This window comes from Puma concolor, chromosome C1, assembly GCF_028749965.1.
Source record: "Puma concolor isolate L17-30 chromosome C1, mPumCon1.1.hap2, whole genome shotgun sequence".
Taxonomy (NCBI): domain Eukaryota; kingdom Metazoa; phylum Chordata; class Mammalia; order Carnivora; family Felidae; genus Puma; species Puma concolor.
The window spans coordinates 58,951,972-58,965,252 of NC_141674.1; the positions used below are offsets into that span (position 1 = coordinate 58,951,972).

Genomic DNA, 13,281 nt, shown 5'->3' on the forward strand with positions numbered 1-13,281 from the left:
CAGTTTGGCAGGGTCTTCTGTGGGCTCAGGACCAGCAGTGCTAGCACTGTTTGCATGACTCTTGAAATGGACAGGGGCCTTCTGTACTGTCTTCATACTAAGCCTCACAGCAATTCTGCAAAAGGGTGTTAAGAACTTTGTTACAGATGATGAACTGAAGCTTAAACTTTTACAGTCATTTCCCAAGTTCACGTAGATGGAGAGTAGAGGAAGATGTATCCCAAACCAGCAACTCTGATTTCCAGGCTAATCCCCTCTTTCCCTTCACCAACACAGCTTTCTGCCTCTGGAGGAGTAAATGCAGTGTTATCTCTTGATCTTAATAGCATATGCTATCACAGAATGCAGATATCTCTCTTTAGTAGTAGATGGTAACATGAAATTATGTTTTTTACATTTATAAGATAACTAAAAGAGAGAGGGGGAAAAGAATGAGAGTTCAAAAAAAAACTACAAATGTACTCTTGAATATGAAATTAAGTTGAGGTATCCTGTACAGCCATGTGTTCTAGCTAAAAAAAAAATCCCACTGCTTCAGGTCATTTTCATCTTCTCCTACATGAAGAAAGACAGAAGGAAATGGGGAAGGATGCTACATTTTTAAGTCCCATCATTTTTCTAAGAAACTATCATTGTTTTCTGGTAGCTAATATAATTTCTAACATCTTATCTATTTGCAGACTGCTTTAAACATTGGAAACATCTTAAAGGTTACAGTGAAAAGACAAGATTTGTAGCCAAACAAACCTGGGTTTGAATACTAATTCCACCATCTAAAGTTATAGACCTTGGGAAAGTGAGTTAATTAAGCCCCACTCTAGAGATGGGCCTCAAGCTTCTCATCTCTAAAATAGAAGTTTACAGTAACAATCTCATAGAACAGCAGTGAGTATTATATGAGATAGTGAGTATAAATCACTTATATATTGAAAAATTTTTAAATGTTACTTCTCCTTTCCTTTTGCATCATATAGTTCTGTAATTTTTATTCCCAAGTAACACACAATCAAGTGGATTTTATTGATTTAATAGATATTTGAAAGAAGGAGAGAAAGAAAGAAAGAAAGAAAGAAAGAAAGAAAGAAAGAGGAAGAAAGAAAGAGGAAAGGAAAGATGGAAGGAAGAAAGGAAAATTGCAGGCCAATATCCCTGATTAACATAGATGCAAAAATCCTCAACAAAATATTAGCAAACCAAATTCAACAGTGCATTAAAAGAATCATACACCATGAAAAAGTGACATTTATTCTAGGGATGCAAGAGGGTTTAATACCTGCAAGCCAATCAATGAAATACACCACACTGACAAAATGAAAAGATAAAAATCGTATGATCACCTTAAGGAGGGAAAAAGGGAGGGAGGAAGAGAAAGAAAAATCTTTAAGGCCAACAGTTCTAAAATGAAGTGGAGATAGTTTCCTTCTCTGAATGGTCTGTTATTGTTCTGTCAGCAGAGATTGGAAGCACTTGGAGTTATCCTGTCCTTGTTCTCTTTCCCCAGTAGTGACATACGTAAGAGATATAAAAACTTTTTGTAACGCTTCTGATAATATCATGAGAAATTGGTCATTTGTTCATGAAGCAGAACATCCTGCTTGAAAGACTTTTAGCTCCGTTTGATTTTGTCATGTATTCACCACTGGAATTGTTACAGAAATATATTTTAGGGCCACTGATCTCATCCCTGTACAAAATTATACATTTATGTTTCAGACAACTGACCAGGTTTCTAATGTAAATCTAAGAGACAGAGGAATTTTCCAATGCCCAGTCTAAGATTGGTCTTAACTAAACCCTTGCTCTTTGTGCTACTTCCAGTAGCGATTTCCTTCCTCATCTTTGAGGAGAACATCTATAGGTTTGGGCAGCTGTCTCCACCCTAAAGAAGGACTAGTTTCTTTTATAGTTTCAGAGTCTTAAATGTGAAATGTGAGATTAAGTACATGGTAGGTGTTGTCAAATGGAACATATCAATGCAGTTCCTCTATTTCCTACAACCATTAGTATTTGGACAGATACCCTGGGTAATTGTAGGCATTTATAATTAGGTTTTGATGGGGAACCATTTCAAGAAAATGATTTAGTCAGCTGTGAACCAGATTGTTGGCCAAATCTCCCGCCCAACTGAAAACACAGCAAGCATGTTGATACAAAGAGAACTTTAGAACTATGCTGAAAGTTCCATTATTTTGCCAAAAACAATTGCATCACTTCCTAGGAACATAATTACATGTCTCACGAACCTCTATTTTTCTTTTTAAAAAGTACAGCCAATGGGATTTTATTGGCACAACCTGTAGCTCAGGATCAGAGTCACAATATGTGCATCAAAAGCAAAGGCTGGGCAATGTTCTGTGTGATCATGAATAGCATTTAGAGGCCTCCAAAGTTCCAACATGAACTGGTGTCAACAGTTGGACGTTGACATTAAAAAGACTAGAGAGGCATTTGACCCTCAACCCAAGATGAGACTTTAAAGAGGTTTTTTTTTTTTTATGTTTATTTCCTTCGACGAGAGAGAGAGAGAGAGAGAGACAGAGAGAGAGAGAAGAGGCAGAGAGAGAATCCCAAGCAGGCTCCATGCTATCAGCGCAGAGCCTGTCTTGGGGCTTGATCTCACAAACCATGAGATCATGACCTGAACCAAACCAAGAGTTGGGATGCTTAACCAACTGAGCCACTCAGGCACCCCCAAGATGAGACTTTAATTAGCAGACAAAACAGAGATGCAAATGCCTGTTATGTTCTTTTGAAGGCTTATCCATGTACAAGCACAAAATTGTAATTAAAAATCTCCAAATAACCAAATCTAACTCAAGAAGGCAATGGCTGGACTACCATTACCCTCAGTGCTCACTACTAGCATCATATTGCTGTTTGAATGCCTCCTTCAAATGACTTTGTAAATCCTTCATTATCTTCTTTTAAATGGGTAGCATCTAGCATTCCTTAAACCTTCAACCTCTAAGTGAATATATTGCTTTTATTTGGAAACTACCAGGGAAGAAACCTGACTGTTCAAAACAGTGAAATCAACTTAAGTTGATAACTTATGTACAGGAATTCCTACAACCTCCTACTCTTTCCAACATAGAGCAATTTGACTTTAGTCTAATTGGGTCATTTATAATCTGCTACAAACAACACAAATATCTTTCCCAACACTTGTTTATGAGCTTTATATTATTTATTTATTTACTGGAAAAACTTCCAGGTATTTTAATGTCAGAAATATGATCACTTTTGAATTGTCTTTCCTAACTGGAGCCAGGGCTGGCATGCATCATTGAGATTTTTATTCAGTCCCTAAACCCATTACATACAGAAGCTGCATCATTTTAGGTCTTATTATTTTGGAGTTTACATGTAGCCTCCTCTCTAAATCTACCAACACATCTGTTATGGGTTGAATTGTCTCCTTTACCCCAATCAAATTCCTATGTTGCAGTTCTAACCCCCAGTATATCAAAATGTGATCTTATTTGAAAATAGGGTCATTGCAGATGCAGTTAGTTAACATGAGGTCATACTGGAATAGACTGGTCCACTATGACTGGTGTTCTTATAAAAAGGAGAAAATTGGATATAAGACACACACTATGTGGGGTGATATGTCTACAAGCCAGGGAATGCCAAACATAGTTAGCAAACCACCAGAAACTGGGAGGGTAGCATGGAACAGATTCTCCCTGATGCTCAGAGAAGGAACCAACCCTACCAACTCCTTGGTCTTTCAGTCTCCAAAACTGCAAGAAAAAAATGTCTGTTGTGTAACCCACCCAGTCAGTGGTTCTTTGTTATGGAAGCCTAGGAAACTAACACACCTTCTTCACTAGTGTGCCAGCGAATAATCTCATTAGTGTTTCCTTTTTTATCCCTACTCCTGTGTATTAAACGGGAATATGTGCATGTTACCAGTGATCCCAGGAGTTATCTTCAAAATGATGGCTATTTTTAAAATGGATATCTCTAAGCATTCCTTTGGCCTTCCAAAAGATGAAAAATGGTGAGACTTGGAAAGAAAGCAAGACACTTTGTCTTCTTCTTATACCTTCCTTTAAAAAATATTGTAGCAGCCCACTGGGTACATACTAATAGTGAAAAACATTCTGATAGAACTATGAGCATCAATCATAAGTGCAGCCAATTGGGCATTCAACTAATGTCTTTAAGGTGGGAGCTAAGCAACGGAAGGATTTCAAGTAAGAAAATAAACAATGAAGTATCTTTGCTATCAGGAAGGAGAGAAGGCCATGGCTTTCATCATTTGGGAAACCAAATAAGATCCACAAAAACAAACTACTGCTTAGAAAATAGAAAAGGAGGTAGTAATATCAAGGGAAGATCAGTACTCAGCACCTGGATTGAAACCTTGACTTTCCTAGTCCTAGAAGAATTTGGACTAGGCAAATTTCCTACTACCACTACATTCCCAGCTTCCAGATCTTTGAGCCACATTTGATATGTGTAGTTGTCAAACTACTGATGGCAATTCAAGTTAACTTTTTAGAGGACAGTTGGAGATTTGCAAAGAGCTTGTAGCAAAATTTCTTGGGGCCCTATTACAATCATGTGTTGCTTTGGCACACATGTAATTCCTATCAGATCCAGATTCCGGCCACTTACTCAAAATTGAAGCATCCTGTAAATGCCTTTCTTGGGGCCATATTTTACCTCTGGGGATTTATAGTGGTTTTAGGAATAACGGCCTCACATGTATCATCTCTAATCTTTGCAGCAACCTTACAAGGTAGGTGTTACTTACCCTGATTTATAAATAATGAAACTGAGGCTAAGGGAAATTAAATATAGAGTCTCCAAGGTCACATAATTACCTAGTTGTAAGTCAGGATTCAAATCTAGGACTGTCCAACCTTAAAGTCTGAGCTATCTCTACAAGCTTGCACTATTCTGCCTTTGAAGAAATGCTGGATCCAGTTAGAGAGCAATATTTCAGTTTGTTATTTCTCCTTGAGTTTCTAAGATTGCATTTAAATTTTTGTCAAGTGAGATAAGGTTGTGGCACTCTTTCTCAGCTTTGTCTGTTACCTCCACAGAATCTCTGCCAATGCCAAGTGCAAATTTAAACTAGTTATGTGCCTAGAAAGCCAACCACTGAATGATTATTCTGAAAGTGTGGCTAACTGCCTGCCTTAAGTAACATATGGACAGTTTGGGCCTTGAATAATCTTGAATTATTGCTTTTGCTCAAACTCATAGCTCATTGTTGCACATCTTCCTTCTGTTCTTTCTTTCACCAGCAAGGACTTGTTGAATGCCAAGTCTATGTCATACACCAGACATGGAGACGAAAAACATATTCCCTGCCTTAGCTATGCAAAGAAGATGGGTAAATAAACCAACAAATTAAAGCACAGACAATTATTTTATCATTAAGATGTCCTACAAGAAGTGAAACTTGAGCTGAAACTCATGAAAGCTGAGTTATGGTTAATCATATCGAGAAGAGAAGGGAATGTCTAGCAGAGAAGGAACAGCATGGGCAAAGCATAAAGGCATGGGATTTTAGTTTAGCATTGCTGGAAAATAGGCTGATGTGGAAGAAGACAACCGAGGCTCAGCAGAGACTAGATTGTAGAAAGTTCTCTGGACTAAGTTAAGTTTTCTTAACCTTACCCTGAAGGCCATAGGAAAATATTAAGGATGTTAAGAATGAAAACAACATGAACAGATTTTCATTTCATTAACAAAATTTCACAGTGACAGAAAATGTGGAGGATAACTGGAAGTCCCATGACCGGACACAGGACACCAGTTACTGGGGTAAGTAAGATGGGAAATGATGGAAGCCTAGATTTAGACCAGGGGTGTGAAGATGGAGAGACAGAATTAAGAAATACTTGTAGAACTAACAGACCTTAAAGGATGGTTAGATCTATAAAGAGGTTGGGCACCTGGGTGGCTCAGTTGTTTAAACGTCTGACTTCAGCTCAGGTCATGATCTTATGGTTTGTGGGTTCAAGCCCCACATTGGGCTCTGTGCTGACAGCTCAGAGCTTGGAGCCTGCTTCATATTCTGTGTCTCCCTCTCTCTCTGACCATCCCCCACTCATTCTCTCTCTCTCTCTCTCTCTCTCTCTCTCTCTCTCTCAAAAATAAACACTTGGGGTGCCTGGGTGGCTCAGTTGGTTGAGGGTCCGACTTTGGCTCAGGTCATGATCTCACAGTTTGTGAGTTCGAGCCCCACGTTGGGTTCTGTGCTGACAGCTCAGAGCCTGGAGCCTGCTTAGGATTCTGTGTCTCCCTCTCTCTCTGCTCCTCTCCTGCTCGTGCTCTGTCTCTCTCTCTCTCAAAAATAAATAAAGATTAAAAAATTTTTTAAATAAATAAACATTAAAAAAAATAGATTCTCCCTCTACCCCTCCGCTTAGCTCACGCTCCCTCTCACTCTCTAAAAGAAATAAAATGAAAACAAAACAAAACAAAACTTATAGAAAGGAGGTTAGCTCAGCCATTTGTTTTCCTTTATTCCAAAGTCTTACTAAGAATATATTACTGTCTTTTCCCCATTCTCTGTTTATTTTCTTGGTATAATGTTCACTTAATTTTGCTTGAATATCTCTTATTCTTCACAACTACCAGAAGCATTATCACCCACTACCACCAACCCAGCAGTCAGCAAGTATTTTTGGAGCACATATTACTAAATCATACTTTGTCCAATCTTGTAACAAATTTATAATCCTCTCTTTTATTCCTGAATTTCTATTAGTGGTCTCTGTTTGGTTTATCTCCTGTATTTTTAGTGGACTGTGTTTTCCTTTCTTTTTCTCTTTTTAATTTGAGATAACATGAGAAAGGGGGAGAGGGGAGGTGGGAGAGAGAGAGAGAGAGAGAGAATCTTAAGCAGGCACCAAACTCAACGTGGAGCCCAGTGCAAGGCTCCAATCAATGACCCTGGAATCATAACTTGAGCCAAAGTCAAAAGTCAGATGCTCAACTGACTAAGCCACCCAGGTGCCCCAAAGGCATTGTGTTTTCTTAAGTGTGTAATTTTTTCTTCCCTTCCTGTGCCATAGTATTTCAGTGCTTAAATTTTCTCTGTACACCCGCATTTTTAAAAATCATTTACTCAAGACAATGCTGCACAAATATTTCTAGTCCATTTTTAAAGCATTTAAAAGGATTTAACATTTAAGTTGTAAGTTAAATCAATAAACTGATAAAAACCATAATCGGCAACTACTTTCATTAGTAAGTTAACTTTCATTAAGAAAACATTAACTACTTAACTTTCATTAAGACAGCAACTAAAGATTGTTATTCATTTGCTTAGGCTCTGGTGTACTTATTTCCAATAAATAAATAAATAGCACTATACTTTGCTCAAAGAATTCACAAGATGAAAATTTTTTAGATCCTCATATGTGTAAATTATACTCATTTTATTCCACAGGCTATATATCTCAAGATACAAAGTTAAAATTCAGCTCCTGTACCACGGTAAGAAATGACATAGTTAACTAGAAGGCAAGTTATTTTGGGACACATGGGTGGCTCAGGTCATGAACTCACAGTTTGTGAGTTTGAGTCCCACATTGGGCTCCCCTGCTGACAACTTGAAGCCTGCTTGGGATTCTTTCTCTCTCCTTTTCTCTACCCCTCCCCCGCACCAGCAGGGGCTGCGTAGAGAAAGAGAGAGGGACAGAAGATCTGAAGTGGGCTCTGTACTGACAGCAGAGAGCCCAATGTGGGACTTGAACTCAAGAACCCCAAGATCATGACCTGAGCCAAAGTCGTATGCTCAACCGACTGAGCAATCCAGGCACCCCAAGACAAGTTATTTTAAATGCAGGCTTATATTTATCTTATTTATTCTTTTTCTAAAAGTAATAATTCTACACTCAACAAATATTTACAGTTGTTTTCAGGGCACCTGGGTGGCTCAGTCAGTTAAGCACCTGACTTTGGCTCAGGTCATGATCTTGCAGTTCATGAGTTTGAGCCCTTTGTCAGGCTCTGTGCTGACAGCTTAGAGCCTGGAGCCTGCTTCAGATTCTCTCTCTCTCTCTCTCTCTCTCTCTCTCTCTGTCTCAAAAATAAAATAAATAAATATTTTTAAATATTTATAGTTGTTTTCTTCAAGAAATATAAAAGACTCCCTTGTATCACTCAAATTTAAAGACTACCTCAAATGGCATAACATAGACTTTTAACTATAGAGAACAAACTGTGGTTACCAGAGGGGAGGTGAGGGGATGGGTGAAACAAGTCAATGGGATTAAGAGTACACTTAAAATAATGAGCATGGAGTAATGTATAGAATTGTTGAATCACTATATTGTACACCTGAAACTAATATAACACTATATGTTACCTATATTGGGATTAATTATTTTTGAATGGCATAACATCAAAGAGGAAAAGCAAATGGACAAACAACTGTCCGCTAAATGCCACCCTTACCCATAGTGTGCATACCTAGTTGTCCTAAGCATTACTTACACAGATTGCAGTCTCGTCACTTAGCCTCTCCATCAAGTTTTTATTGAGTAAATTCTATGAGCTTTGCTCTGTGCTAGGCTCTGTAGATACAAGAGATACATAAAACACGGGTCCTGCCCACGAGGAGCTTACAATGTGATTGGGAATTTTGTTAAACAAACTATAAAAGCTCTTAAAAATACATTTTGTACAAACTATTTTTATATAAAAAGGCACTTCAGATAATGAAAAAGAAAAGCCTTAGAACCTGAATGAAATGCAGCCACATTTTTATCCATGGATGAGCCTAGAGATATTTTGAATTAACAAAATATTCAGTAAAAATCTAGATTAATGAAAAATATAAGCACAAATATTTTTAGGACAACAATTAAACATTTAAGTAATGATAGTAATTAAGAGTATATCAAGCTAGGTATATTTTATACAGATGTTTAAAGTACCTGAATAATTACCATTGTCTTTACATTTCTTTTGAATGTCCTTCCAACTAGTGAGAATGTTGAAAAAAACTTTTGTTCTCTTGGTTTATATGGTTCCTTTATAACCTGGGTTTTATTATTTATTTCATTTTTAAAAACCATTCATATAGACAGTAAAAATGTGGGTTAATTCAACTCTTACTGAATTTTCATATCTTTTATGGACCAAAGTCCCCTTATAGCTATAAGACACATATACACATTTACATATAAAAGATAATGACTCTAATTTTCTCCTCCTTCCTTGGGAGAATTTGGATAAACATAGCTTCTGATGGAAGCCCAATCATCTAATCCTAACATGCCCTGTTTCCGTAGCTCACCCTGGCCCTACGCCATTCCTCTTCAGACTACCCAGCCCAACCCCTTCTGGAGCAGAAGAGCTGGGTGTTTGCTTGTTTTTGTTTGTTTGTTTGTTTGTTTGTTTCACACTGGGCTGCAGTGGTGCTGTACTAAAGCACTGGTTCTGCAATAGGATGGAGGCGGGCGTAGGCACGAGTTCATTGTTCCAAAGCAAACGTCATAGGTCTAAAATTACACAGAATATATTATACGTAGTCAGGAACCAAGTCTATACAAGTCACCTGTAAAGCATTTTAACATCACAGGTTTGTTTGCATGTGTTTTCCACAGAGTTTCACAGTAGGTACTATAATTACAATAAAACTGTAGATCAAGCCCCATTTCTCCACACGTGACCTCTTTGGCAGAAATTTATTTTATTCTGAAGGCTAATTCTATTCTCAGCGTAATCTCATTACATAATTATGAGAATCCATGTTTCTGGAAGATAATTTTAAAAAGGAAGATGAAAGCCCTTGTTAAAAGTCAGTAAGTGTGTTGCTGAATCATGATCCAGAATATTTGAGAACATCTGTTACAGAACTTATTTAGGGTGAATTTAGTATGAAATGGATATATTTCTGTGGATTAAAAATGAAAGTACCAAAAGTATTTTACACTGGCATATACCATCTCTCCATTAGATTTCAAACTAATTTGACAGAAATCATTTCTAATTGTGTGAGAACTCTTTACCAAATAGTCGTGATTTTTCAAACTTTTCCAATCATTTTATTACTTGATGACTTTCACATATAGCGTTTTAATAAACATTATTGTATTAAACTACATGTGATTATTCTGCCTGGATGTAGCTTTGTGTGGGGGGGGGAGAGTAGAGTGTGCAAGCAAGGGAGAGGCAGAGGGAGAGAGAGACAGAGAGAGAAAGAGAGAGACAGAGACAGAGACAGAGAATCTTAAGCAGGTTCCACGCTCAGCATGGAGCCTGACGCGGGGCTGATTCCATGACAGTGGCATCACAACCTGAGTGGAAACCAGGAGTCAGATGCTCAACCAACTGAACCACCCAGGCGCCCCTGGATGTAGCGTTTTTAAATCAGGAAAGTTTAACATAAAATTTCCCGAGTTGAATAGCAACATGGAAACAAAGAGCTTTCTTTCCATAACATTCATTTAAATTTGCAACTGCTAATATTGTACGTAAACGTTGCCTTTGTTGAGAATTTACCAATTAAGGCCCATCTTTCTTGGTGTCAAATACTGCACTAGTGTTAAGAGACCTATGGAGAAAATGTAAGAAAAGGATCCTGTCCACCATGAAATAGAATTTTGTTAAGGGGAAAAGACATATATAATGAAAATATTTCAAGGATAATATAGAAATCATCAAAATGAACACTATATAACTTCAGAGTGGGATAGGAAGAGAACAAAGAAACTTAAATTTCAAGGCCTAAGGACAAGGTGAGATTGCACATGTGGGAGATGGGTAGGTTTTGCATGGGGAAAAATAATCGTGAAGTATTATAAACAAGAATAGCACCAAGAGATTTGAAGTTGATTCTGTCCATGACATTTAAACCTACATAGTCAGGAAACCAGTTTGTATAGTTGAAACTGAGAACTCATATTCTATAGCTGGAGATAAGTCTGGATAAATAATTAATCACGGTTAATACTTGTTGAGTATCTACTGTGTAAGGCTCACTTTACATACATTATCACAATAACCCCATTACAGGTAAGTATCATTATCTTTAATTTGTAGATTAATTCATTGAGATTCAATGAAATTAATTAAATTTCTCAAGCTCACAGAGCTAGTGCGTGGCACAGCCAGATTTAAATCCAAGTTTGATTCCAAAACCCATGCTTCTATTATTGTCTTGTAAATGGAATATCATGGAAACCAATCTCACATCCCACTCTACTGTACGAAGAACAATAAACTTGTAATCAAAGAACTTACAGTTGGATCTAAATTCTTACTTACCCATTGAGACATTGGGCAAGCCCTCTGTAAACTTGAGCCTCTTTTGCAAAAATAAAATAATTTTGTATTTTTCTCTGTGTGTACAGCAAGTTACATAAAGCCATTTAAAATACAAGTTTGAATGAAAATAATTGTGTTTTACAGCTAATCCACAACTGGTTCAACTATTTAAAGGAATGACTCACTGCTTTGGTTTAATCTAATTGACAGAGAGGACAATTGAGTCACAGTATAGGCTCCTATGGCAAAACTGCTGATACATTTTATCATGGCTTCCTTAGATGTCCTAGTAGGTGAAATCATAATCCTTAGCACAGTGGCTAAAGGAGGGACACTCAATAAATATGTTTTGAACTGAATGAATGAGGGGGGGGGGGAGGGAAAGAGGAAGAGAGGGGGAAAGAAAATACGAGAGAAAGACTGGTTGAATTTACAAGCAGGTAAGGACATAAGCTGAAAGATATTCAGTGACTCAGAAGTGTTTTTTTTTTTTAGTTTATTTATTTATTTTGAGAGAGAGAAAGACTCACAAAGCACAGGGCAGAAGGGGTGCAAAGAAAGAGGGAGAGAGAAAGAATCCCAAGCAGACTCCATATCAGCACAGAGCTTAACGCAGGGCTCGAACTCACAAACCGCGAGATCATGCCCTGAGCTGAAATCAAGAGTCAGATGCTTAAACAACTGAGCCACCCAGGTGCCCTTCAAAAGTATTTTTTTTAAAGCTCATAGAATTTCTAATTTCAATTCAGATAAAATAGATTCCTTTATTTCATAAAAAGTAACAAAATTTGATATTTGGTAGCTATATCACTAATTTTGCCTTTTGTATGTCACCTGGGAAGAAATTTTAAGAAATCCTGAACCGATAGTGGTAAATCAAAAGGCTATGCCCAGATTTTTTATTGCTCTAACACAATGGTTAATCATGTAGCCTCACTATTGTTTTCTGTGACACCTTAGAAGAGCCCTTAGCTGCACCCACTCCTTTTAATCTTCAAAGACAGAGAAATAGCACTTAAGCTGATTCCTGAGTTACAAAGTGACATATAACCAGAATACAGACCTAAGGACTTTTAGTTCCAAGCTTAGTGCAGAGGAACACAACATCTCCAACACATTCATCACACATTTGGCATAAATATCTTTTGCCATGGTGCCCTCCTGCCTCCATTTGGCACCTTCTTCTATCTCATTAAAGTTTATGTCCTAGTAATTGAATTCCTGCCCTCAAAATGTTGACTTTTCACTTTTGAAAACTTACACTGATTTTTCAAACTCATCAAATCAAAACTACCATAAAATGTAAAGATGTCCATAGTGGTTGAGACTCAGGCAATGGCTTGAAGTTGGGGGAACACTGAAAAATGGGTTTTTCATTTTCTCACTTTTTCACCAATCATTCTCTGTGAAATCAGGCTCAACTTCTTCAATATGTACCCCAAATCCAGTTCCAGGATGCAATTTAGCACTCACAGGCACACTTTACGATAATAAACCTGGTTTCAGTGGGTATTACTGACGACAAAAAAACATTAATTTTTTTTTAAAGACGAAAATGAATAATCCAAATCAAACATAAATTCTCCTTCTCAGGTGGGAAGAAATACACAAACTCAGGGAAGCAGGAATTTCAATAAAAAGTTCAGCTCCGTTCTTTCATTATCTGTTAGAATAGAGAGAGAAAGATGTAATAAGCATGGGTAGGGGGACTGTTTTCGTCTGGCATGAAGAGAGGGTATAAGTGAGAAATACTTAGACTTTGAAACATTCTTTTTTTTTGAGTTATTAAAAAATATTTAGGAAGTTTATTTTGTAGGTCACACAACCTTTACAAATGTTTCCATGATTGTATCTTGGTGGGCTGCAGAGTCACTCACTCTGCATGAAACATTCCCATTTGAAGTAATTACATGTGTGTTTTGTAAAGAAAAGCAATTTAAATAACTCTGGGATTTTGGATCACTTAAGCTTCTGAATGATTTAATTATGCTAAGTATATGCCTTTTATGAGAAATTTTTCTGGTTCCCAAGTTTATA

The 13,281-nt window shown here is 37.3% G+C and overlaps 1 protein-coding gene and 1 long non-coding RNA gene across 13 annotated transcripts in view; one reads left to right on the plus strand and one right to left on the minus strand.

Annotated features, from left to right (window-relative positions):
• The window catches only part of LOC112868308 (uncharacterized), a 362,521-nt gene that overhangs the window by 267,718 nt on the left and 81,522 nt on the right, over nt 1-13,281 (plus strand). For 6 of the 7 annotated variants that reach the window (XR_015254796.1, XR_015254792.1, XR_015254795.1 and 3 more), the window contains 2 exons: nt 5,722-5,784; nt 7,418-7,464. The exons of the other annotated variant lie outside the window; for it this stretch is intronic. This is a non-coding gene — a long non-coding RNA (uncharacterized LOC112868308). The remainder of the gene's footprint in view (nt 1-5,721; nt 5,785-7,417; nt 7,465-13,281) is intronic. 7 annotated transcript variants of the gene reach the window in all.
• The window catches only part of PTGER3 (prostaglandin E receptor 3), a 181,818-nt gene that overhangs the window by 84,438 nt on the left and 84,099 nt on the right, over nt 1-13,281 (minus strand). Inside the window, exon 4 of one of the 6 annotated variants that reach the window (XM_025931251.2) lies at nt 8,487-12,907. The exons of the other annotated variants lie outside the window; for them this stretch is intronic. Within the exon in view, the coding sequence (XP_025787036.1) occupies nt 12,904-12,907 (4 nt within the window). The 3' untranslated portion in view covers nt 8,487-12,903. Of the gene's footprint in view, nt 1-8,486; nt 12,908-13,281 lie in introns of those variants that run through there. 6 annotated transcript variants of the gene reach the window in all.